Here is a 24,817-nt window from a genome sequence, read left to right on the forward strand (position 1 = left end):
ATNNNNTTGTCACAGTTTTTGACACAGTTTTTTTTGCTCTTTATTTAGTTTTTAAAACAAAACTATGTCAAAGAAAATTTTTTTTTCAGTTTCAATTTTTTGGCAGTTTTGAGTTAAAAAATGATTAAAAATGATAAATTAGAGCCCTCTGACAAATTTCAATCCATTTGGAGCAAAATTTGACAAAAATTGCTTTGACACAGTTTTTGACACAGTTTTTTTTGCTCTTGATTTAGTTTTTAAAACAAAACTATCAAAGAAAAAATTTTTTTTCAGTTTCAGTTTTTGGCAAAACAAAACATATTTTTGACAAGTTTTTTTTGCTCTTGAAAAACTATGTCAAAGAAAAAATTTTTTTTCAGTTTCAATTTTTTGGCAGCTTTGAGTTAAAAAAATGATTAAAAATGATAAATTAGAGCCCTCTGATAAATTTTTATCCATTTGGAGCAAGATTTGACAAAAATTGCTTTGACACAGTTTTTGACACAGTTTTTTTTGCTCTTGATTTAGTTTTCAAAACAAAACTATGTCAAAGAAAAAATTTTTTTCAGTTTCAATTTTTTGGCAGCTTTGAGTTAAAAAAATGATTAAAAATGATAAATTAGAGCCTTTTGATAAATTTTTATCCATTTGGAGCAAGATTTGACAAAAATTGCTTTGACACAGTTTTTGACACAGTTTTTTTTGCTCTTGATTTAGTTTTTAAAACAAAACTATGTCAAAGGAAAAATTTTTTCTCAGTTTCAATTTCTTGGCAGTTTTGAGTTATAAAATGATTAAAAATGATAAAATAGAGCCCTCTGACAAATTTTTATCCATTTGGAGCAAGATTTGACAAAAATTGCTTTGACACAGTTTTTGACACAGTTTTTTTTCTCTTGATTTAGTTTTTAAAACAAAACTATGTCAAAGAAAAAATTTTTTTTCAGTCTCAATTTTTTGGCACTTTTGAGTTGAAAAATGATAAATTAGAGCCCTCTGACAAATTTCAATCCATTTGGAGCAAGATTTGACAAAAATTGCTTTGACACAGTTTTTTTTCTCTTGATTTAGTTTTTATAACAAAACTATGTCAAAGAAAAAATTTTTTTTCAGTCTCAATTTTTTGGCACTTTTGAGTTGAAAAATGATAAATTAGAGCCCTCTGACAAATTTTTATCCATTTGGAGCAAGATTTGACAAAAATTGCTTTGACACATTTTTTTTTTTTTCTCTTGATTTAGTTTTTAAAACAAAACTATGTCAAAGAAATTTTTTTTTTTCAGTTTCAATTTTTTGGCAGTTTTGAGTTAAAAAATGATTAAAAATGATAAATTAGAGCCCTTTGATAAATTTTTATCCATTTGGAGCAAGATTTGACAAAAATTGCTTTGACACAGTTTTTGACACAGTTTTTTTTGCTCTTGATTTAGTTTTTAAAACAAAACTATGTCAAAGAAAAAATTTTTTTTCAGTTTCAATTTTTTGGCAGCTTTGAGTTAAAAAAATGATTAAAAATGATAAATTAGAGCCCTCTGATAAATTTTTATCCATTTGGAGCAAGATCAAACGGAGTCAAAAATTTGACAAAAATTTAAAAATTTTTACACAAATTTGACAAAAATTTTTGACACAGTTTTTGACACATTTTTTTTGCTCTTGATTTAGTTTTCAAAACAAAACTATGTCAAAGGAAAAAATTTTTTTTCAGTTTCAATTTTTTGGCAGTTTTGAGTTATAAAATGATTAAAAATGATAAATTAGAGCCCTCTGACAAATTTCAATCCATTTGGAGCAAGATTTGACAAAAATTGCTTTGACACAGTTTTTGACACAGTTTTTTTTGCTCTTGATTTAGTTTTTAAAACAAAACTATGTCAAAGGAAAAAAAATTTTTTTCAGTTTCAATTTTTTGGCAGTTTTGAGTTATAAAATGATTAAAAATGATAAATTAGAGCCCTCTGACAAATTTTTATCCATTTGGAGCAAGATTTGACAAAATTGCTTTGACACAGTTTTTGACACAGTTTTTTTTCTCTTGATTTAGTTTTTAAAACAAAACTATGTCAAAGAAAAAATTTTTTTTCAGTTTCAATTTTTTGGCAGCTTTGAGTTAAAAAAATGATTAAAAATGATAAATTAGAGCCTTTTGATAAGTTTCTATCCATTTGGAGCAAGATTTGACAAAAATTACTTTGACACTATTTTGACAAAAAATCCATATCCGGTCTTATTAAATTTTTCTTTATTTTTTTTTACTGTTTTTAAATATTTTTTTTTTTTAATTTAAAATAAAATTTTTCAGGACTCTGACGAACTTGAAATCTTTAGCTCAACCCAATGGCCCATGAAAATTCAAAAAGAAGCAGCGCGTCTCCTCAACTTACCAGAATCGCGAATTAATGTTCGTGTCAAACGCATTGGGGGCGGTTTCGGCGGCAAAGAATCCAAAGGCTTGATGGTTGCCCTTCCCGCAGTTTTCGCAGCAGGAAAATTGGGCTGCCCAATCCGATGTGTCTTAACGCGAGAGGAAGATATGATCTCGAGTGGCACAAGAAGCTCCATGTTGTTCAAATATAAAGTCTGGTTCAACGCAGCGGGAGATTTATTGGGACTGGATGTGAAATTATGGATCAACGCTGGATGCACGATGGATTTTTCGTGTGCGGTGAGTAAAATTTCAACAAAATTTTAAGATTTTTCAATAAAATTTAATAAAAAAAATATTTTAGGTCCTTGAACGAGCAATGATGCACGTCCAAAATTGCTATAATATCCCGAATGTTCGTGTCACGGGTTGGACTTGCAAAACAAATACCGTTAGCAATACAGTATATCGCGGATCTGGATCGCCCCAAGCTACAATGATGGCGGAAAAGATGATTCGTGAAATTTCGCGTGTCTTAAAAGTCGATTATGTTGATTTAATTGCGCGAAATTTGTATCGCGAAGGACAAAAAACGTTCTACAATCAAAAAATCCTGAATTGCAACGTTGAAAGATGCTTCAAAGAGTGTCTTGAAACCTCAAATTACCGTAAAAGGCTCCAAAAAGTCACAAATTTCAATGAAAATAATCGTTGGAAGAAACGGGGAATCACAATTTTGCCCACAATGTTCGGCGCGGGTTTTGTTCCAGTTTTTCTCAATCAAGCAGGAGCTTTAGTGCACGTTTATACCGATGGTTCGGTCCTTTTAACGCATGGCGGAGTCGAGATCGGACAAGGACTTCACACAAAAATGGTTCAAATTGCCTCTCGGGTGCTCGGGATCCCAATGGAAAAAATTCACATTGCTGAAACGGCAACGGATAAAGTCCCAAATGCAACAACAACTTCCGCTTCATCGTCTTCCGACTTGAACGGACCTGCTGTCATAGCAGCTTGTCAAAAAATCATCGATCGCCTTGCGCCTTATAAGGAAAAATTTCCCGAAGAGACTTGGGAAAAATGGGTCTCTCGAGCGTACATGGATCGCATTCAACTCTCGGCAACGGGATTTTTCAAACAATCCGATATCGGATACGATTGGGAGAAAAACGAAGGCAACGCTTGGTATTACTTCGTTTTTGGCGCGGCATGTGCTGAAGTCGAAATAAATTGCTTGACGGGAGATCACGTCGTCAAAAGAGTTGACATCGTCATGGATTGCGGAAGTAGCATGAATCCAGCGGTAGATATTGGGCAAATTGAGGGAGCTTTTGTTCAAGGTTACGGATTTTACACGATGGAAGAAACCCTTTACGAGCCAAATGGAAGGCAAATCACGAGAGGACCGAGTAACTACAAAATCCCGGGATTTAATGACATTCCGGAGGAATTTTATGTGTCGCTGTTGACGGGAGCTCCAAATCCGCGTGCAGTTTATTCGTCAAAAGCGATTGGAGAACCTCCGTTGCATTTGTCGTCTTCTGTGTTTTTTGCCATACAAGAAGCGATTTTTGCTGCAAGACAGGAAAATGGGATTCAAGGAGAGTTTGAGTTTAATGTTCCAGCAACTGCAGCTCGTATAAGGATGGCGTGTTGTGATAAATTTACAGAAATGGTAATTTTTTTCAAAATAATTTTTTTTCTTGTTTTTTTTAATTTTAATTTTTTTTAGGTTAAAACAAATGACGATGAGGATAAGAAAAAATATTGGTCCGTTCAAGCTTAAAATATATATGCTTTTGAGTCAAAGTTACTAAATTTTAAATATCTTTTAAAATTTTTTTAAAATTAAAATTAAATGATTAAAATTAAATAATTAAAATTAAATGATTAAAATTAAATAATTAATAAATAATAAAATTAAATAATTAAAATTAAATAATTAAAATTAAATGATTAAATTAAATTAATTAAAGTTAAATAATTAAATTAAATTAATTAAAATTAAATAATTAAAATTAAATAATTAAAATTAAATAATAAAAAATTAAATAATAAAATTAAATAATAAAAATAAATTAAAATAAAATTAAATAATAAAATTAAATAATAAAATTAAATAATTAAATATTAAAATTAAAATTAAATAATTAAATTAAATTAAAATTAAAATTTTAAAAAATAAAATTAAATTAAAATTAAAATTAAAATTAAATTTAAAATAAATAAAATTAAATAATTAAAATTAAATAATAAAATTAAATAATAAAATTAAATAATTAAAATTAAATAATAAAATTAAAATTTAAATAATTTAAATAATTAATTAAATAAATTAATAAAATAAAATTAAATAATTAAAATTAAATAATTAAAATTAAATAATTAAAATTAAATATTAAAATTAAAATTAAAATTAAAATTAAAATTAAAATTAAAATTAAAATTAAAATTAAAATTAAAATTAAAATTAAAATTAAAATTAAAATTAAAATTAAAATTAAAATTAAAATTAAAATTAAAATTAAAATTAAAATTAAAATTAAAATTAAAATTAAAATTAAAATTAAAATTAAAATTAAAATTAAAATTAAAATTAAAATTAAAATTAAAATTAAAATTAAAATTAAAATTAAAATTAAAATTAAAATTAAAATTAAAATTAAAATTAAAATTAAAATTAAAATTAAAATTAAAATTAAAATTAAAATTAAAAAAAAAAATTAAAAAAAAAATTAAAATAAAAAAAATTATTAAAATTATAAAAAAAATATTTTAAAAAAATAAAAAAAAAAAGTGCGCTTGAATAACATAATAAATAATTTAAATCCTTTTCATAAACAAATTTAAAGCTACTTACCGTACTATTTGCCTACCTCAAAAACAAATTACTCTCCCATCATTTTATCATCATTTAAACAGCTGTCTACCAAAATATTTGTTTCGTTCAAACATGTCACCGACAAAAATTTACCTCCAACTAGATCTCCGTAGATACGATTCTCCTCACTCAAAACAGATGATTACCAACACCAATTTACTCAAACACTTAATAAACGATCACACATATTTACATCGTCGCATTTATCAACTAAACTTAAACTGAAGCATGTAAGAGAGACACTTCGTTATCTCCATAGTCGCTCTTCTACACAGCCAGGGGTCAATTGCTTCTCTACTTGTCTCTCGCTCGTGTGCGTTTCTACTCCGGTAACTACGACACATTTTAGATTCTTTGCCTTAAATTAGTCGATCCGGAGAGTCGAGCGATCAGTTGCTGACGGAACGTGTTTCAAACTCGATCGAAGTTCGTGTAACGCTGTCACGAAAAATATTTTAGATTTTTTTTTTGTGTGTGCTTAATCAAGTATATGAAAAAATAGCGAAAAAAAAGTGACCGAGTAGTGATAACGCCTCTATTAAAAAAGTTGTCGAAGATCAATTTGCTATTTTGCTTGTACGGGACAAGTACAAGAAATAAATCAGCTGAAAAGAAATTGAAAGAAAAAAAAATTAAAAATTGAATCAAAGGTCATTCAAGTGACTCCGGACCAACTTTTACTCAAAAAAATACGAAAAAAATATTTAAAATTTAATAAACATGTCAGAATTGACGAAAGTTGAAGGTTTTGTGACGGGTCAGCCGTTGGTCTTCTTCGTGAATGGCAAAAAGGTAAAAACAAGTCGTCTCCATCGAACAACTGGAAACAACACAACACAACATTGTAACGCTGACCTCTTGAATATTTTTCAAGTGATTTGCAAGAAGATACTAATTTCTGCTGATAAGATCTCGTTTTTGCATCGCGGCTACTGTAAAAACAACAAAGACGATTAAAATTAATCAAAAAAAAAAACTTACAAAACACGTAAAAATGAGGATTTATTCTGATTCGGCAAATATTTTCACGTAAAACGTGCTTATCAGTTTTGCTCGTTCGTGTCTCTTTAGCACCGAACGAAAACAAACGTAGTGTTATAAATAAATCATGAATGAGAAGAAGAGACGTATTCTTATCGTATAAGATTAATTTTTATTCTTTTTGATTTTTTTTACTATTAAACATGTGTGACGACCGATAAGAGGTGATAAAATAAAAAAAAAGATAAGAAGTGCTTTCTCAAGATCATTTACTGTTTTTATGCGTTTTGAGCAATTGATTTATTGATTTAAAAAAAAATAAAAATTTCTGAATAAATATTTTTAAAAAATTTGAGAAATTGGTTAAGATCTAAAGCAAAAATGTGAAATAAATAATATTTTATTGAAAAAAAAAATAATAATTTAAAAAATTCAAAATTAATATTATTAATTAAATAATTAAATTTAATTAATTAATTAATTAATCAAATAATTAAAATTTATTAAAATTTAAAAAAAAATATAATTTTATTTTTTTTACTTTTATTTTTTTTTATAAATTAAATTTTAAATTATAAAAAAATTATTACTTAATTATCAAAAATTTTCGTAAAAAATAAAAAATAAGTTTTAAAAATATTTTCTTATTTTTTTTTAATTAAGTGGCATACGTAAAAAATATATTGATCAATTCGTGTTAAATTTTATTCATGAATTAAATATCATTGAATTTTTTAAAATTAAATAATTTTGCGAAAAGAATAAAAATTTAATATGAAATTTTCTTAAAATTTTTTATACTGAAAGATATCATAAAAAAAATTTTTTGATTATTTGTTTTCTTTAATTGACCAAAAATATAAACCTGATATGTAAAAATATATTTCTTAATCTTTTTTAGACACATCTCATAATTAAATTTATGTAAATTTTACAAAAAATGTCTTTTAAAAAATTTCTTAAATTTTTTTTTCTTATTTACCTATTATTTAATTTTCTAAAATTATTATGATAATTTAAAAAAATATATAAAGTCGTCGTCAGAAGCACGACGAACAAAGTTACCGCATTTCGTGTTTCTCAAATTAATTAATTCAATTTTTTTCGGCAAAAAAAATTATTATATATATGACACGAATCAACAAATTTAAAACGAAAAAGGGCACACACAAAAGGGCACATAAAAAATATTTCCCTGGATATTTTATTATTATAAAAAAAGAATTTTTTCTTTCAATTATTTAATTAAAAATATTTTCTTATATTCTGTGCTTAAAATTATTTACTAAAAAAATAAAAAAAAATTCTAAAAAAAAATAAATTAAAAAAAAATAATTGAAAATAAATTAAAAATAATTAATTTTAAATTAAATTTAATTTTTAATTAATTTTTAACTTCGTAAAATAAAATTATAAGGGATCAAAAATAATTACAAAAACGCAAAACCAATATAAAAGTAATATAAAATTTTCAATAAATTAATCTCAATTTGTAAATGTTCGTCACTCACTGAACAAAATTCAGATTAAAAACGGGTTTCTTCACATTAAATCCTCAACAAAATCAAAAGTGACGTCGATTTCTTATCAATTTCGTTTTCAATAATGAGATAATAAAATTAGAATTGGTCCCAAATATTTATTCAATGAGCAAAGGTCTTACTATTTCTCATTTTTTTCTCGTCTTTTAAAGCACGTGCTTCTTAATTTATTCACAAACGAATTTTTATTCAAATTTTTTTTTATGTTTCTTTTCAAAACACGCAGGTCGTTGATCCCTCGCCAGATCCCGAACAAACTCTCTTGGTATATTTACGCGAAAAATTGCACTTGACAGGCACGAAACTCGGATGCGCTGAAGGAGGATGCGGCGCTTGCACGGTAATGGTCTCAAAATTCGACATTCAAGCCGGCAAGGAAGTTCACGTCGCTGTCAACGCTTGTTTGACGCCCGTTTGTGCGATGCACGGAATGGCAGTTGTCACAATCGAAGGAATTGGCAGCACAAAGACGAAATTGCATCCGGTTCAAGAGCGAATTGCCAAAGCTCATGGCTCGCAATGTGGATTTTGTACGCCGGGCATTGTCATGTCGATGTATGCGTTGCTTCGAAGCAAACCGACGCCAACGATGAAAGACATGGAAATCGCTTTTCAAGGAAATTTGTGTCGATGCACGGGATATCGACCAATTATCGAGGGATATCGCACTTTTACGAAAGATGGCGCTTGTGGCATGGGCGAAAAATGTTGCAAAATGCAGAAAAACGGAAATGGAACGACAAACGGGACAAATGGAACAAACTTGGTTATGGATGAAAACGACAAATTATTTGAACCATCGAAATTTTTGCCATACGATCCGTCGCAAGAACCGATTTTCCCGCCGGAATTGAAGAAATTTCGCACTTTAGACAACGATTCGATTCTTTTTTGTGGTCCTCGATGTCATTGGTATCGCCCGACAAAGCTCGAAGATTTGCTGAAAATTAAAAAAGTTTATCCACATACGAAAATTGTTGTTGGAAATACGGAAGTTGGCGTCGAAATCAAGTTCAAAAATTTACATTATCCCGTTTTTGCGAATCCAAGTCTCATTCCGGAGTTGACGACGATCGAAAAAACCGCAGAAGGAATTAAAGTTGGATCAGCAACGACTTTGGTAGATACGGAGGCATTTTTGAAGAGGGAAATTGAGACAGCTCCGGAAGAGGAAACAAGAATTTATAAAGCTGTCGTTGATATGATGCATTATTTCGCGGGAAAACAAATTCGGAATGTCGCTTCGGTTGGAGGAAATATCATGACGGGAAGTCCCATTTCGGATTTGAATCCACTTTTTACTGCAGCAGGAATTGAGTGAGTATTAAAATTTAAATTAAATTAAATAAATAAATAAATTAAATTTTTTATTTTATTTGTTTATTTTTTATTTATTTTTTTTTTGTTAAAATTTAACTTTTTTAAAAAAAAACATTTCGTTTTATAAATTTAAAAATATTTTTTCGAAAAAAAGATTCTTAGTTTGATTATTTATTATTTATATTTTCTAATTTTTTTCAATTAATTTTATTATGTAATTAAATAAATTTTATAATTATTCATAAAAAAATTGATTTAAATAATTTATTTTTTTTATTATTTTTTTTTTTTTAAAATATTTTTTTTTTAAATTTTTTTAAATTATTAATTTTAATTTTTAATAATTTTTTTTCAATTTTTTTCTTTTTTGTTTTAATTAATTTTCTCTAAAATTTTTTTTTTTTTAATTCTTCTATAAAAAAACTCAAAATTATTTTCGTAAAAATTTAAAAAAAATCCATAAAATGAACAACTTATTTATTTCAATTTATTTAATTTAAAAATTTTTCATACAAATTTAATTATTTTATTAAATATTTTTAAACATTTTTCGAAATTTTTATAAAAGAAAAATATATTAATTAATACCTAATAAAAATAAATATTTTTAATAAAAAAAATATTTTCATTCAGTAATATTAGTTTATTTTTTTTTATTATTAAATCATATGTTAAAATAATTTTTTTTTTATTTTTTTAATATTTTTTTATTTATTTTTTTATTTTATTTTTTTTTGAATACAATTAAATTAATTTTTTATTTAAATAAATTTTTTAAACAAACTAGATTTTAATAGAAAAAATTTTTAAAATTGAAATTATTTTTTTTTCTTAAAATTTAATTTTTTAAAAATTTTTCATTAAAAAAAATGAAATTTTTCTTACCTCTTTTCAGACTCGAAGTACAAAGTCTCGATCGTGGCGTTCGCAAAGTCCGCATGGGAACTGGTTTCTTCACAGGCTACCGTCGAAATGTCATCGAACCCGATGAAACTCTCATTTCGCTCCTGATTCCCAAAACTAACAAAAACCAATATTTCTACGCTTACAAACAAGCCAAGCGTCGCGATGATGACATCGCCATCGTAAATGGTGCCTTCAACGTTACATTCCAAGATGGCACAAATATTGTCGAAAAAGCTTCGTTCGGCTTTGGAGGCATGGCTCCAACAACTGTTCTCGCTGTCAAAACTGCCGAACATTTCATCGGCAAACCATGGACTGAAGAAACAATTTCCAAAGCGGTTGATTTGTTGGATGAAGATATGCCGTTGGGTCCAAGCACGCCCGGCGGAATGGTTTTGTATCGTCGCACCTTAACGGGAAGTTTGCTTTTCAAGGCTTTTTTGAAGATTTATGGGCGTTTGAGTGAAGTTTTGCCCAAACATCCGAAATTGAAGGAGAATGAAGTCACCGGAGCGGATGTTTTTCACACTTTGAATCCCAAAAGTACGCAATTTTTCGAAAAACGTGTCGGCGATGGAGACTTTGATTCAGTTGGACAACCGAAAATTCACGCTTCTGCCTTCAAACAAGTCACGGGCGAAGCAATTTACTTGGATGACATGCCTCGTGCCGAAAATGAGCTTTATCTTGCTTTCGTCTTGAGCACCAAAGCACATGCGAAAATCCTCAAAGTTGATCCGAGTGAAGCACTCAAGCAACCGGGCGTCGAAGCTTTTTACAGTTCAAAGGATTTTTCGGATCGCGGGCGTAACATGATTGGACCAATTTTCCACGACGAATTCCTCTTTGCTGAAGAAAAAGTCACGAGTGTCGGGCAAACGATCGGCGTAGTTGTCGCTGATACGCAAATTCACGCGCAACGTGCCGCGAAATTGGTAAAAGTCGAATATGAGGAACTTTCGCCGATAATTGTGACGATCGAGGATGCCATCAAACACAAATCATTCCATTTTGACAAGCCACGTGTCATTACGAAGGGAAATTTGGAGGAAGCGTTTTGCAAGGCGGATCATATTTATGACGGAGAAGCTCGAATGGGCGGGCAGGAGCATTTTTATTTGGAAACGCAAGCTTCGTTGGTTGTGCCAAGGGATTCGGATGAACTTGAGGTTTATTGTTCGTCGCAACATCCATCGGAGATTCAGAAACTCGTGTCGCATGTCTTGGGAATGCCCATTGCGAAAGTTACGACGAAGGTTAAACGCATGGGAGGCGGTTTCGGAGGAAAGGAATCTCGTGGAGCGCTTGTTACATTGCCTTGTGCTTTTGCCGCTTACAAATTACAACGACCAGGTAAGGAAATTTTGATAAAAAAAATTATTAAAAAAAATTAAATTTAAAAAAAAAAATTAAAAATTGTTAAAAAATTAAATAAAAAAAATATCAAAATAAAATTTTAAAATGAAATAATTAAAAAAAAAATAATTAAAAAAAATTGAAAAAAAATAAATTTTCAAAAAAATTAAAAATCTAAAATTTTTAAAATTATTTTTAAAAAAAAAATTTAAAAAAATTAAAAAAAAAATAAATTAAAAAAATTTTTTAAAAAATTTAATTTAAAAAAAAAAATATTTAAAAAATTATTTTTAATTTTAAAAATTTTATAAAACTTTTTTAAATTTTATTTAAAATTAAATTAATTTTTTTATTTATTTTTTTTTAATTATTTTCTTCTTTTTAATTTATTCTTATTTTTTTTTAACTTTTATTTCAGTTCGTTGCATGCTGGATCGTGATGAGGATATGGCAATGACAGGCACTCGTCATCCATTTTTGTTCAAATATCGCGTTGCTTGTACAAATGATGGAAAAATCATCGGATGTCGTGTCACTATTTACCAAAATGCAGGATATTCGACTGATTTGTCAATTTCTGTAAGTTGAATAAAAATATTTAAAAGTTAAAAATACTGAAAACTTCAAAAAATTGACATAAAAAAATTTTTAATTAAATAATCAGGCTCGTTAAAAATTATTATTTAAAAAAAATCGAAATATTTTTTTAATTCAAATAATTTTGATAATAATTAATTTTTTAAATTTAAATTTAAAAAAAAATTATTTAAAATTAATTTTAATTTAATTTAATTTTAATTTAATAACAAATCATGAAAATTTTAATTTTCGTAAATTTGAAAATATTTTTAATTTTTTTTTTAAATTATTTTTATATTTTTTTTTAATTAAAAATTTGATTTTTAGGTTCTTGAACGTGCCATGTTCCATTTCCATAACGTCTACAACATTCCAAATGTTTATGTCGAAGGTTGGAGTTGCAAAACAAACCTTCCCAGCAACACCGCTTTTCGTGGCTTTGGAGGTCCTCAAGGGATGTTCCTCGGAGAACACATCGCACGCAAAGTTGCCTTCTTGACGAAAAAAGATTACACCGAAATTGTTAAAATTAACATAATTCGTGAGGGAGATGCCACGCATTACAATCAAAAATACATCAATTGTAACGTTGAAAGGTGAGTTTTTGTCTGAATTTCAAGCGAAATCTAATTTTTTTGTGTCTAAATTAGATGCTGGGATGAAGTAATGGAAAGCTCAAAGTTCGTTGAACGTCGCAAAGCCGTCGAAGAGTTCAATAAACAGAATCGCTGGCGTAAACGTGGCATCACAATTGTTCCAACTGGCTTTGGAATTGCATTTACCGCACTTTTCTTGAACCAAACGGGAGCCTTGGTGCATGTCTATACCGATGGAAGTGTCTTGTTGTCGCATGGAGGCACGGAGATGGGACAAGGATTGCATACGAAGATGATTCAAGTCGCTTCAAAAACACTCGGCATTCCAATTGAGAATATTCATGTTGCTGAAACGGCAACTGATAAGGTAAATTTCTTCAATTTTTTTTTTAATGATAAGCGATTAATTAAAAATTAAAAAAAAAAAAAAAATAAAAAAAAATAAATTTTAAATTAAAAAAAAAATAAATTTTAAAAAATTAATTAAAAAAAAAAATAAAAAAAATTAATTTAAAAAAAAAAAAATTTTAATTTTTAAAATAAAAAAAAATTATTTCAAAAAATAATTAATTTAAAAATTATTTAATATTAAAAAAAATAAATTAAATTTTAAATAAAAAAAAATAAATTAAAAAAAATGAAAAAAAAAATTTTTAAATTAATTTATACATATTAAAACAAAATGAAAAAAAAAATTAAATAATTTTTATAATAATTAATTAATTTTTAATTTATTTTTTTTACGTGATTTGAATTAAATTTTAATTTTAATTAATTAAATTATTTTTTTAAATTTTATTTATTTTTTTTTTCTTTTTAGGTACCAAACACTTCAGCAACTGCTGCTTCAGCTGGTAGCGATTTGAACGGCATGGCTGTCATCAACGCATGCAAAGTCATTAACGAACGTCTTGCGCCTTACAAGAAAAAATATCCGAACGAACCATGGAAATCAATCATCGGAAAAGCTTACATGGATCGCGTTTCGTTATCAGCAACGGGCTTTTACGCCACTCCTGACATCGGTTACGATTGGGAAACAAATTCTGGAAATCCTTTCAATTATTTCGTGTACGGCGCTGCTTGTTCCGAGGTCGAAATTGACGTTTTGACGGGCGATCATCAAGTGCGTCGCGTCGACATTGTCATGGATTTGGGTTCGAGCATAAATCCCGCGATCGATATTGGTCAAATCGAAGGAGGTTTCATTCAAGGCATGGGTTTGTTTACGCTTGAGGAGATGATTTACTCGCCAACGGGACAAATTCTCTCCAAGGGACCGGGAATGTACAAATTGCCGGGTTTCGCTGACATTCCGGGAGAATTTAACGTTGCTTTGTTGACAGGAGCTCCGAATCCGCGTGCAGTTTATTCCTCGAAAGCGGTTGGAGAGCCTCCATTGTTTTTGGCTTCGTCTGTTTTCTTCGCTCTGAAGGAAGCGATTGCGGCAGCTCGTAAGGATGAACATTGCGACGATCATTATGGATGGTTTGATGTGGTTTCGCCGTTGACTTCTGCTCGCATTCGACTCGCTTGCATGGATTACTTTACGAAAGAGTTTACGCAAGAGGAGGAAAAAGTAACGCCGTGGAACGTTATGCCCTGAAAGTTGCTGAAAATTTGAAAAGAGTTGAAATCAGCTATTTTTTTTTAATAAAATATAGAAATAAATATCAAAATATTAGAAAAAAAATTGAAAATTTAATATTTTCTAGATTTTAAAATTTTTCAGAAAATTCTATTCTATTTATATTTTTTTTTCATTTATTTAAACATAATAAGGTAATATAATTAAAAAATTTTAATAAGGTAAATGAAAATTATGCTAAAAAGTTAACTATTCTGTAATTTTTAAAATTTTCAAACAACTTAATTTTTTTTTCTTAAGAAAGTAAAATATTTGAAGAACTAATAAAATCGTAAAGTTTTTTTTATTTAAACCTGATATTGGAATATTTTTTTTTAAATTCATAAAATTTTATATAAAAAATTTAAAAAATTAATGCGGAAAAATTTTTCTATTTTATTATGACTCATTTTGAGCAATTTAAATAATTAATTAAAGGATTTTGGCTAAAATTTTTTTTCATCAATTTTTTTTGCTAACATCTTTAAATGGCTCCTGTACATCGAAAACGCAAAATTTAGAAAAAGTCCAAAACAAAAGTTGTTTCTAATGCCAAAACCTTCAATTTGAGCTGGAGAACCGTGATCTACAAAAGTTGAAAAAATTTTGAAAAATCGGTATGTGAGCCCTCATAATAAGAGGATTTTGACTTAAATTTTTTTTCATCAATTTTTTTTGCTAACATCTTTAAATGGCTCCTGTACATCGAAAACGCAAAATTTAGAAAAAGTCCAAAACAAAAGTTGTTTCTAATGCCAAAACCTTCAATTTGAGCTGGAGAACCGTGATCTACAAGTTGAAAAAATTTTGAAAAATCGGTATGTGAGCCCTCATAATAAGAGGATTTTGACTTAAATTTTTTTTCATCAATTTTTTTGCTAACATCTTTAAATGGCTCCTGTACATCGAAAACGCAAAATTTAGAAAAAGTCCAAAACAAAAGTTGTTTCTAATACCAAAACCTTCAATTTGAGCTGGAGAACCGTGATCTAGCTTAATTTTGGAAAATCGGTATGTGAGCCCTCATAATAAAATTTTTTTTGCTAAAAATGGCTATACATCGAAAACGCAAAATTTAGAAAAAGTCCAAAACAAAAGTTGTTTCTAATGCCAAAACATTCAATTTGAGCTGGAGAACCGTGATCTACATAATAAGAGGATTTTGACTTAAATTTTTTTTCATCAATTTTTTTTGCTAACATCTTTAAATGGCTCCTGTACATCGAAAACGCAAAATTTAGAAAAAGTCCAAAACAAAAGTTGTTTCTAATGCCAAAACCTTCAATTTGAGCTGGAGAACCGTGATCTACAAAAGTTGAAAAAATTTTGAAAAATCGGTATGTGAGCCCTCATAATAAGAGGATTTTGACTTAAATTTTTTTTCATCAATTTTTTTTGCTAACATCTTTAAATGGCTCCTGTACATCGAAAACGCAAAATTTAGAAAAAGTCCAAAACAAAAGTTGTTTCTAATGCCAAAACCTTCAATTTGAGATGGAGAACCGTGATCTAGCTTAATTTTGAAAAATCGGTATGTGAGCCCTCATAATAAGAGGATTTGACTTAAATTTTTTTTCATGATTTTTTTTGCTAACATCTTTAAATGGCTCCTGTACATCGAAAACGCAAAATTTAGAAAAAGTCCAAAACAAAAGTTGTTTCTAATGCCAAAACCTTCAATTTGAGACGGAGAACCGTGATCTAGCTTAATTTTGGAAAATCGGTATGTGAGCCCTCATAATAAGAGGATTTTGACTTAAATTTTTTTTCATCAATTTTTTTTGCTAACATCTTTAAATGGCTCCTGTACATCGAAAACGCAAAATTTAGAAAAAGTCCAAAACAAAAGTTGTTTCTAATGCCAAAACCTTCAATTTGAGCTGGAGAACCGTGATCTAGTTGAAAAAATTTTGGAAAATCGGTATGTGAGCCCTCATAATAAGAGGATTTTGACTTAAATTTTTTTTCATCAATTTTTTTTGCTAACATCTTTAAATGGCTCCTGTACATCGAAAACGCAAAATTTAGAAAAAGTCCAAAACAAAAGTTGTTTCTAATGCCAAAACCTTCAATTTGAGCGGAGAACCGTGATCTAGTTAAAAAATTTTGGAAAATCGGTATGTGAGCCCTCATAATAAGAGGATTTTGACTTAAATTTTTTTTCATCAATTTTTTTTGCTAACATCTTTAAATGGCTCCTGTACATCGAAAACGCAAAATTTAGAAAAAGTCCAAAACAAAAGTTGTTTCTAATGCCAAAACCTTCAATTTGAGCTGGAGAACCGTGATCTACAAAAGTAGAAAAAATTGTGGAAAATCGGTATGTGAGCCCTCATAATAAGAGGATTTTGACTTAAATTTTTTTTCATCAATTTTTTTTGCTAACATCTTTAAATGGCTCCTGTACATCGAAAACGCAAAATTTAGAAAAAGTCCAAAACAAAAGTTGTTTCTAATGCCAAAACCTTCATTTTGAGACGGAGAACCGTGATCTAGCTTAATTTTGGAAAATCGGTATGTGAGCCCTCATAATAAGAGGATTTTGACTTAAATTTTTTTTCATCAATTTTTTTTGCTAACATCTTTAAATGGCTCCTGTACATCGAAAACGCAAAATTTAGAAAAAGTCCAAAACAAAAGTTGTTTCTAATGCCAAAACCTTCAATTTGAGACGGAGAACCGTGATCTAGCTTAATTTTGGAAAATCGGTATGTGAGCCCTCATAATAAGAGGATTTTGACTTAAATTTTTTTTCATCAATTTTTTTTGCTAACATCTTTAAATGGCTCCTGTACATCGAAAACGCAAAATTTAGAAAAAGTCCAAAACAAAAGTTGTTTCTAATGCCAAAACCTTCAATTTGAGACGGAGAACCGTGATCTAGCTTAATTTTGGAAAATCGGTATGTGAGCCCTCATAATAAGAGGATTTTGACTTAAATTTTTTTTCATCAATTTTTTTTGCTAACATCTTTAAATGGCTCCTGTACATCGAAAACGCAAAATTTAGAAAAAGTCCAAAACAAAAGTTGTTTCTAATGCCAAAACCTTCAATTTGAGACGGAGAACCGTGATCTAGCTTAATTTTGGAAAATCGGTATGTGAGCCCTCATAATAAGAGGATTTTGACTTAAATTTTTTTTCATCAATTTTTTTTGCTAACATCTTTAAATGGCTCCTGTACATCGAAAACGCAAAATTTAGAAAAAGTCCAAAACAAAAGTTGTTTCTAATGCCAAAACCTTCAATTTAAGCTGGAGAACCGTGATCTACAAAAGTTGAAAAAATTTTGGAAAATCGGTATGTGAGCCCTCGGATTTTGACTTAAATTTTTTTTCATCAATTTTTTTTGCTAACATCTTTAAATGGCTCCTGTACATCGAAAACGCAAAATTTAGAAAAAGTCCAAAACAAAAGTTGTTTCTAATGCCAAAACCTTCAATTTAAGCTGGAGAACCGTGATCTACAAAAGTTGAAAAAATTTTGGAAAATCGGTATGTGAGCCCTCATAATAAGAGGATTTTGACTTAAATTTTTTTTCATCAATTTTTTTTGCTAACATCTTTAAATGGCTCCTGTACATCGAAAACGCAAAATTTAGAAAAAGTCCAAAACAAAAGTTGTTTCTAATGCCAAAACCTTCAATTTGAGACGGAGAACCGTGATCTAGTTAAAAAATTTTGGAAAATCGGTATGTGAGCCCTCATAATAAGAGGATTTTGACTTAAATTTTTTTTCATCAATTTTTTCTGCTACATCTTTAAATGGCTCCTGTACATCGAAAACGCAAAATTTAGAAAAAGTCCAAAACAAAAGTTGTTTCTAATGCCAAAACCTTCAATTTGAGCTGGAGAACCGTGATCTAGTTGAAAAAATTTTGGAAAATCGGTATGTGAGCCCTCATAATAAGAGGATTTTGACTTAAATTTTTTTTCATCAATTTTTTTTGCTAACATCTTTAAATGGCTCCTGTACATCGAAAACGCAAAATTTAGAAAAAGTCCAAAACAAAAGTTGTTTCTAATGCCAAAACCTTCAATTTGAGACGGAGAACCGTGATCTAGCTTAATTTTGGAAAATCGGTAAAACTTAAATTTTTTTTCATTTTTTTTTGCAACATCTTTAAATGAGAAAACGGAAAAAGAAAACAAAAGTTGTTTCGTTCATTTGAGACGGAGAACCGTGATCTAAATTTTGGAAAATCGGTATGTGAGCCCTCATAATAAGAGGATTTTGACTTAAATTTTTTTTCATCAATTTTTTTTGCTAACATCTTTAAATGGCTCCTGTACATCGAAAACGCAAAATTTAGAAAAAGTCCAAAACAAAAGTTGTTTCTAATGCCAAAACCTTCAATTTGAGACGGAGAACCGTGATCTACAAAAGTTGAAAAAAATTTGGAAAATCGGTATGTGAGCCCTCATAATAAGAGGATTTTGACTTAAATTTTTTTTCATCAATTTTTTTTGCTAACATCTTTAAATGGCTCCTGTACATCGAAAACGCAAAATTTAGAAAAAGTCCAAAACAAAAGTTGTTTCTAATGCCAAAACCTTCAATTTGAGACGGAGAACCGTGATCTAGCTTAATTTTGGAAAATCGGTATGTGAGCCCTCATAATAAGAGGATTTTGACTTAAATTTTTTTTCATCAATTTTTTTTGCTAACATCTTTAAATGGCTCCTGTACATCGAAAACGCAAAATTTAGAAAAAGTCCAAAACAAAAGTTGTTTCTAATACCAAAACCTTCAATTTGAGACGGAGAACCGTGATCTACAAAAGTTGAAAAAATTTTGGAAAATCGGTATGTGAGCCCTCATAATAAGAGGATTTTGACTTAAATTTTTTTTCATCAATTTTTTTTGCTAACATCTTTAAATGGCTCCTGTACATCGAAAACGCAAAATTTAGAAAAAGTCCAAAACAAAAGTTGTTTCTAATGCCAAAACCTTCAATTTGAGACGGAGAACCGTGATCTACAAAAGTTAATTTTGGAAAATCGGTATGTGAGCCCTCATAATAAGAGGATTTTGACTTAAATTTTTTTTCATCAATTTTTTTTGCTAACATCTTTAAATGGCTCCTGTACATCGAAAACGCAAAATTTAGAAAAAGTCCAAAACAAAAGTTGTTTCTAATACCAAAACCTTCAATTTGAGACGGAGAACCGTGATCTAGCTTAATTTTGGAAAATCGGTATGTGAGCCCTCATAATAAGAGGATTTTGACTTAGTGAGCCCTCATAATAAGAGGATTTTGACTTAAATTTTTTTTCATCAATTTTTTTTGCTAACATCTTTAAATGGCTCCTGTACATCGAAAACGCAAAATTTAGAAAAAGTCCAAAACAAAAGTTGTTTCTAATGCCAAAACCTTCAATTTAAGCTGGAGAACCGTGATCTACAAAAGTTGAAAAAATTTTGGAAAATCGGTATGTGAGCCCTCATAATAAGAGGATTTTGACTTAAATTTTTTTTCATCAATTTTTTTTGCTAACATCTTTAAATGGCTCCTGTACATCGAAAACGCAAAATTTAGAAAAAGTCCAAAACAAAAGTTGTTTCTAATGCCAAAACCTTCAATTTGAGACGGAGAACCGTGATCTAGCTTAATTTTGGAAAATCGGTATGTGAGCCCTCATAATAAGAGGATTTTGACTTAAATTTTTTTTCATCAATTTTTTTTGCTAACATCTTTAAATGGCTCCTGTACATCGAAAACGCAAAATTTAGAAAAAGTCCAAAACAAAAGTTGTTTCTAATGCCAAAACCTTCAATTTGAGACGGAGAACCGTGATCTAGCTTAATTTTGGAAAATCGGTATGTGAGCCCTCATAATAAGAGGATTTTGACTTAAATTTTTTTTCATCAATTTTTTTTGCTAACATCTTTAAATGGCTCCTGTACATCGAAAACGCAAAATTTAGAAAAAGTCCAAAACAAAAGTTGTTTCTAATGCCAAAACCTTCAATTTGAGCTGGAGAACCGTGATCTACAAAAGTTGAAAAAATTTTGAAAAATCGGTATGTGAGCCCTCATAATAAGAGGATTTTGACTTAAATTTTTTTTCATCAATTTTTTTTGCTAACATCTTTAAATGGCTCCTGCGTTTTTTTTTATAAATTAAATTAATTTAGTTATTATTTTTTTTTGTTACAAAAAAAAATTAATTTAAATTTTTTCATTAATAATTTTAATTTTTTTTACTGCTCATTTTAATTTAAATTTATTTATTTATTTACATTTAAATTTAGATTTTTTTTTGTCACAAAACAAAATATTTTCAATTATTTTTTTTATTAATTTTTTATTGTTACCATTTTTTTTAGTTTTTTTACCGCATTTCGAAGAAAAAAATTTTGTAATTCTCAGTTATTTGTTTACCCTGAAGGTCTGTGGGCAGTCCATTAGGTTGTGAGGTGTATGAAATTGTGAAAGGGTCATGAGGAGTACGAAAATGTGAAGTGAGGAGTACAAAACTGTGAAGTGAAGAATACAAAAAAGCGTAGATATGCAACATCGAAATGCGGTGTAGTATATCGTTCTTTAGACGACTACTTTCTCTATTTTTTTTTCGATTATTCGTATCTTTTAATGAATTAAATTTTAATTATTAAAAAAATTATTTTTAAATTTTGAAACATTAAAATCTTTAAATATTTTTAGGAAAAAATTAAAAATTTTTGCTACTGTGATTTTTGTTTGTAAATTGATTTTAAAAATTAAATTTAATCAAATTACCGTATTTATAATAAAAAAAATAAAATAAATTAAATTAAATTGATTTTTTTAAACTAATAAAAATCTTAAGTTTTTTTATTCTGACGACTATTCATGTTTCAACGTTTTTTCTGCATTAAATTTATTTGAATTTTTCCCCCAGTTACAATTTCATCCAAGTAAACCGTCAATTTTTCGATCCCATTCACATTTTTCGTAACTTTTGTTTAGTCTTCCAAAGTTTGTGTGAAGTAAAGTTTAATTTTAGTCTCTTAAAAATATTTGACACTTGCAAAAAATTGCAATAAAGTGGAGGTTGTTGGTATATAATGATTTACAACTTACAAAAAAATTTTAAAAATATATTTCATAAATGAAATTTTTCTCGAAGTCAGTATTTTTCCTTCAAAAATAAAAAAAAAGTCTTCTGTGAAAGTATTTCTTTTGCCTTTTTGCTAATCCAAACTTTCATAAAAACACAAAAATTCCATATTTAATAAGTAAACTAGAATTTTTTCTCTTCGATGAAAGTGAAATTTTAACCGTACTTTTGTTCGAATCGACTCGTGTTTGCAGTCTACGTATCGCGAGCAGCTTAAGAATCCAGACAAGAATAAATAAATAACAAAAAACAAGATAAAACGCGATAATATTAATAAGTTTTTGCAAAAGAATCTCCACACAAATCGTAAACAGTACACATTTTATACGAAACATTTGCTCGGCAGTGGCTTTGAAAAGTTATAAAAATAAGCAGCAATCGATTGCAAAATGGCATTCAAGTGGGAACTTCAGACGATTAAAATGGTCTCCATTTTCTACGATGGATTATATATGGTGAGTTTAATGTTTGTGCGAGTCAAGTGTAAATATTGATTAATAAAAAGTGATGTTGTCATAGAAAAAAAATAATGACATAAACTCTAAAAATACAAAAACGTGAAACCGGACTAATTAAATCAACTTCTAAGAAAATAATCATAATGAGCAATGTTGATGTTGTTAAAGCAAATGGTGCAGTTCAACAGGGGGTGATGGTGTCTGTGGCGTCAAAAAGGCGCGACAAATTGATGACTGAACATGCCAAAAAATCGATACGTTAATGTTTGAATTAAACGTTTGTCCTGAATAAGTCAAGTGTTATTTAAAAGTTGTTACAGAACGTGATTAAATTTTAAATGGTAGAACATAATTCGCGCTCAAAATTGATAAAATGGAGTTATCTAATCAACTGTGGCGCCATCCATTGATAAAATTAAAATTTTATGGGGAGGGAGGTAATACGTACAGAATATACGTGATCTATAGACACAGAAAAAGGGGGAGAGGAATTTGAATTTTTTTAGAACAAAATTCTTTGAAGATTATTAACAAATATTTTTTCATAAATTTTTGAAATTAAGAAAAATAAATTTAAAAATTTTAAAGAATTTTTAATTTTTTTTTTTCTTTTCATCTCGATTTTTGGCAATACTTCCTAAATTTTTTACTTAATTTTTTTAAATAAAATTTTTAATAATTTTTTGTATTACAATAAACTTTTAAAAATCATATTATTAGATACTATTAATTAATTTTTATTTTAAACTTTTCAAAAAAAAAAATAATAAATTTAAAAAAATTTTTTCCTATGAAAATTTTTCATCAAAAATGATTAAAAAGTACTAAAATAATTATTAAATTAATTAATTAGCATTGCATTAAAATAAATCTTTCAAATTACTTTGAGCAAATTTAATCAAAAAAAATAAAAAAAATTGAGATGAAAATTATTTACAATTTTATATGTTTGAGCATAATTTAATCAAAATTTTGAAAAATTGACAAAAAAATTGAGATTTAAATTTTCTTACATATTTTATAAAATTTTTTCGTAATTTTCAAAAATTTTAATTTTTATAATTTATTTTTAAATTTCAAAAAAATCGAGCAAAAAAAATTTTTTTTTCAAGAATTTATTTTAAAAAAAATTAAACCAGCTTCCTAAAGTTAGACGATTTTTAAAGGAAAGATTTTAAAAATTTTAAAGCAAGTATGATTTTTCTTTTTAATCCTTAAATTATGTTAAAAATTAAAAATAAAAAAATATCGAGAGTTCAATGCAAAATTTGCTTTTTTATTAATTTTGCCGGCATATTTTAGCTTCAAAATCAATCAATAAACCGGAAAAATCTAGATATTCCCTTATAGACATGTTAACCTCTGTGCGATGATTACAACTGTAATTCAGTAAAGTTCATCAAAGTCAAAGTTGGTAATAAAATCATACAACATCTACTTTATTGTTGCGGTTTTTGATACAATAAAATTAATTGGCATTACGATGCGTGTTTATAGAACCCGAATTTCAGGTTCATGAATTCAACGTACGACTCTATTGTAATATTGCGAATTATTTTAAATAACAATAACATTGAATTCGGTTGATATTGAACTTTAATAATTGATCAAAATAATTTGATTTTTTTTCTAGATATGCGGATTAATTGCGATAATTCTCGGTGCAAAAGTGATTGGCAGCCTTAACAACCCACAAGTTAGTCCACAATCGACAGTTTATGCATTGGCAGTTGCCTTAATTATCTTTGGGTTCATAATTTTCTTGGTAGCAGCGATCGGGTCATTTTCCGTGATACGAGATTCGGAAAAGGGCCTGATTGTCTTTGGAATTGCCCTTGGTGCCTTAATTATCTTGAAAATAATTGTCGCGATAATTGTTCTTGCATTCATAAATGACGCAGTTGCCGTGAGCAAAAATGAGATTGCAAAGACTTTCAACCAAGGAGAAGCGGGACGAGATGAAATTGATAATATTCAGAGATCGGTGAGATTTTTTTTTATGAAAATTAAATATTAAATTTTTTTTGTAAAATTTTAAATAAAAAAAATAATTAAAAATTAATTAATTTTAATTTAATAAATTAATTAAAATTAAAATTTTTTTTATTTATTAATTTTAATTTATTTTAATTAATTTTTTTTTTTAATTTTTTTTTAATTTTAATTTAATTAATTTTATTTAATTAAAAAAAATAATTAATGAAAATTTAATTTTTACGTTACTTAAATTTATTTTTTTAATTTTGTAATTTTTCAATTTTAAAATTTTTTCTTAAATTAAATTATGATTTTTTTTATAATTTTTTTTAAATTTTCTTAAAAAATTAAATATTTTTAATTTAATTAATTTTTAAAATATTTTTTGTCTTTTAGTATGAATGCTGTGGATTAACAGGAACAAACTTTTTTGTCGACAGCGAGGGATATTTGCCCAAAACTTGTTGCAGTGACGAAGGAAACGATTGTCATGTAAATCGATCCTACAAAATTGGATGTTCAGAAAAAGTTGCTTCCGTAATTGAGGGAATGGGCACCACAATTGGTCTCGTTTTATTTGGAATTGCATTTTTTGAGGTAATTTAAAAAAAATTTCAAGCCATGAAATTACTTACGATTTTTTTTTCTTTCAGATCGCTGGACTCATATTGAGTGTTTGTCTAAAAAACAGTTGGAAAAATGAGATTCGACGAGAAGAATTTTCATCCGCCTAAAAAAAAGTACTTTTTACGAACAATCTGCCTTTACAATGTGATCAAAATTATTGTATGTAAATAGCTTTTAACAATTTTACGACTACTATTGATAACCGCAATTTTAGCACGTGCACGATTAGATTCTTAAATATCGTTCAGAACGTGCGTGTTTTAAATAGTGTTTGTTTTCCTAACAGATTACTCGAATAATTCTCGCAAAATTAGTCAAGATTCATCGTTTTGCGTGATGCCGATGGCAAAATAATTACCCTTTTTTGAAGCATTTTGACGCACATTTATAATCAAAATTCTTATGAGAACAACATTCTGGGTTGTTCAACGCCTCTCAATATTTATAAATAATAATTAATAGTAATTGATTAGAAACACGTTTAAATGTGCATTTTAAAGATTTTAATAAATTAGGACGA

At 27.9% G+C, this 24,817-nt stretch overlaps 3 protein-coding genes across 3 annotated transcripts; all 3 read left to right on the plus strand.

The window, feature by feature from the left end:
* Nucleotides 1-2,435: 2,435 nt before the first annotated feature.
* On the plus strand, nucleotides 2,436-4,154 carry LOC134827288 (xanthine dehydrogenase-like). The gene is made up of 3 exons (XM_063839871.1): nucleotides 2,436-2,647; nucleotides 2,712-4,022; nucleotides 4,080-4,154. Exons 1-3 carry the CDS (start codon nucleotides 2,438-2,440, stop codon nucleotides 4,131-4,133), a joined length of 1,575 nt encoding a protein of 524 aa, XP_063695941.1. The 5' UTR covers nucleotides 2,436-2,437; the 3' UTR covers nucleotides 4,134-4,154.
* A 1,463-nt stretch (nucleotides 4,155-5,617) lies between these two features.
* Nucleotides 5,618-14,402, plus strand: LOC134827481 (xanthine dehydrogenase). The gene is made up of 7 exons (XM_063840150.1): nucleotides 5,618-6,020; nucleotides 7,977-9,067; nucleotides 9,966-11,329; nucleotides 11,751-11,911; nucleotides 12,239-12,507; nucleotides 12,562-12,874; nucleotides 13,328-14,402. The coding sequence occupies exons 1-7, from the start codon at nucleotides 5,949-5,951 to the stop codon at nucleotides 14,111-14,113; spliced, it is 4,056 nt and encodes a 1,351-aa protein (XP_063696220.1). The 5' UTR covers nucleotides 5,618-5,948; the 3' UTR covers nucleotides 14,114-14,402.
* Nucleotides 14,403-21,331: 6,929 nt separating this feature from the next.
* Nucleotides 21,332-24,817, plus strand: LOC134838466 (CD63 antigen-like). The gene is made up of 4 exons (XM_063854003.1): nucleotides 21,332-21,690; nucleotides 23,327-23,677; nucleotides 24,067-24,267; nucleotides 24,324-24,817. The coding sequence occupies exons 1-4, from the start codon at nucleotides 21,625-21,627 to the stop codon at nucleotides 24,402-24,404; spliced, it is 699 nt and encodes a 232-aa protein (XP_063710073.1). The 5' UTR covers nucleotides 21,332-21,624; the 3' UTR covers nucleotides 24,405-24,817.

Source organism: Culicoides brevitarsis, chromosome 1 (genome assembly GCF_036172545.1).
Source record: "Culicoides brevitarsis isolate CSIRO-B50_1 chromosome 1, AGI_CSIRO_Cbre_v1, whole genome shotgun sequence".
Classification (NCBI taxonomy): Eukaryota; Metazoa; Arthropoda; class Insecta; order Diptera; family Ceratopogonidae; genus Culicoides; species Culicoides brevitarsis.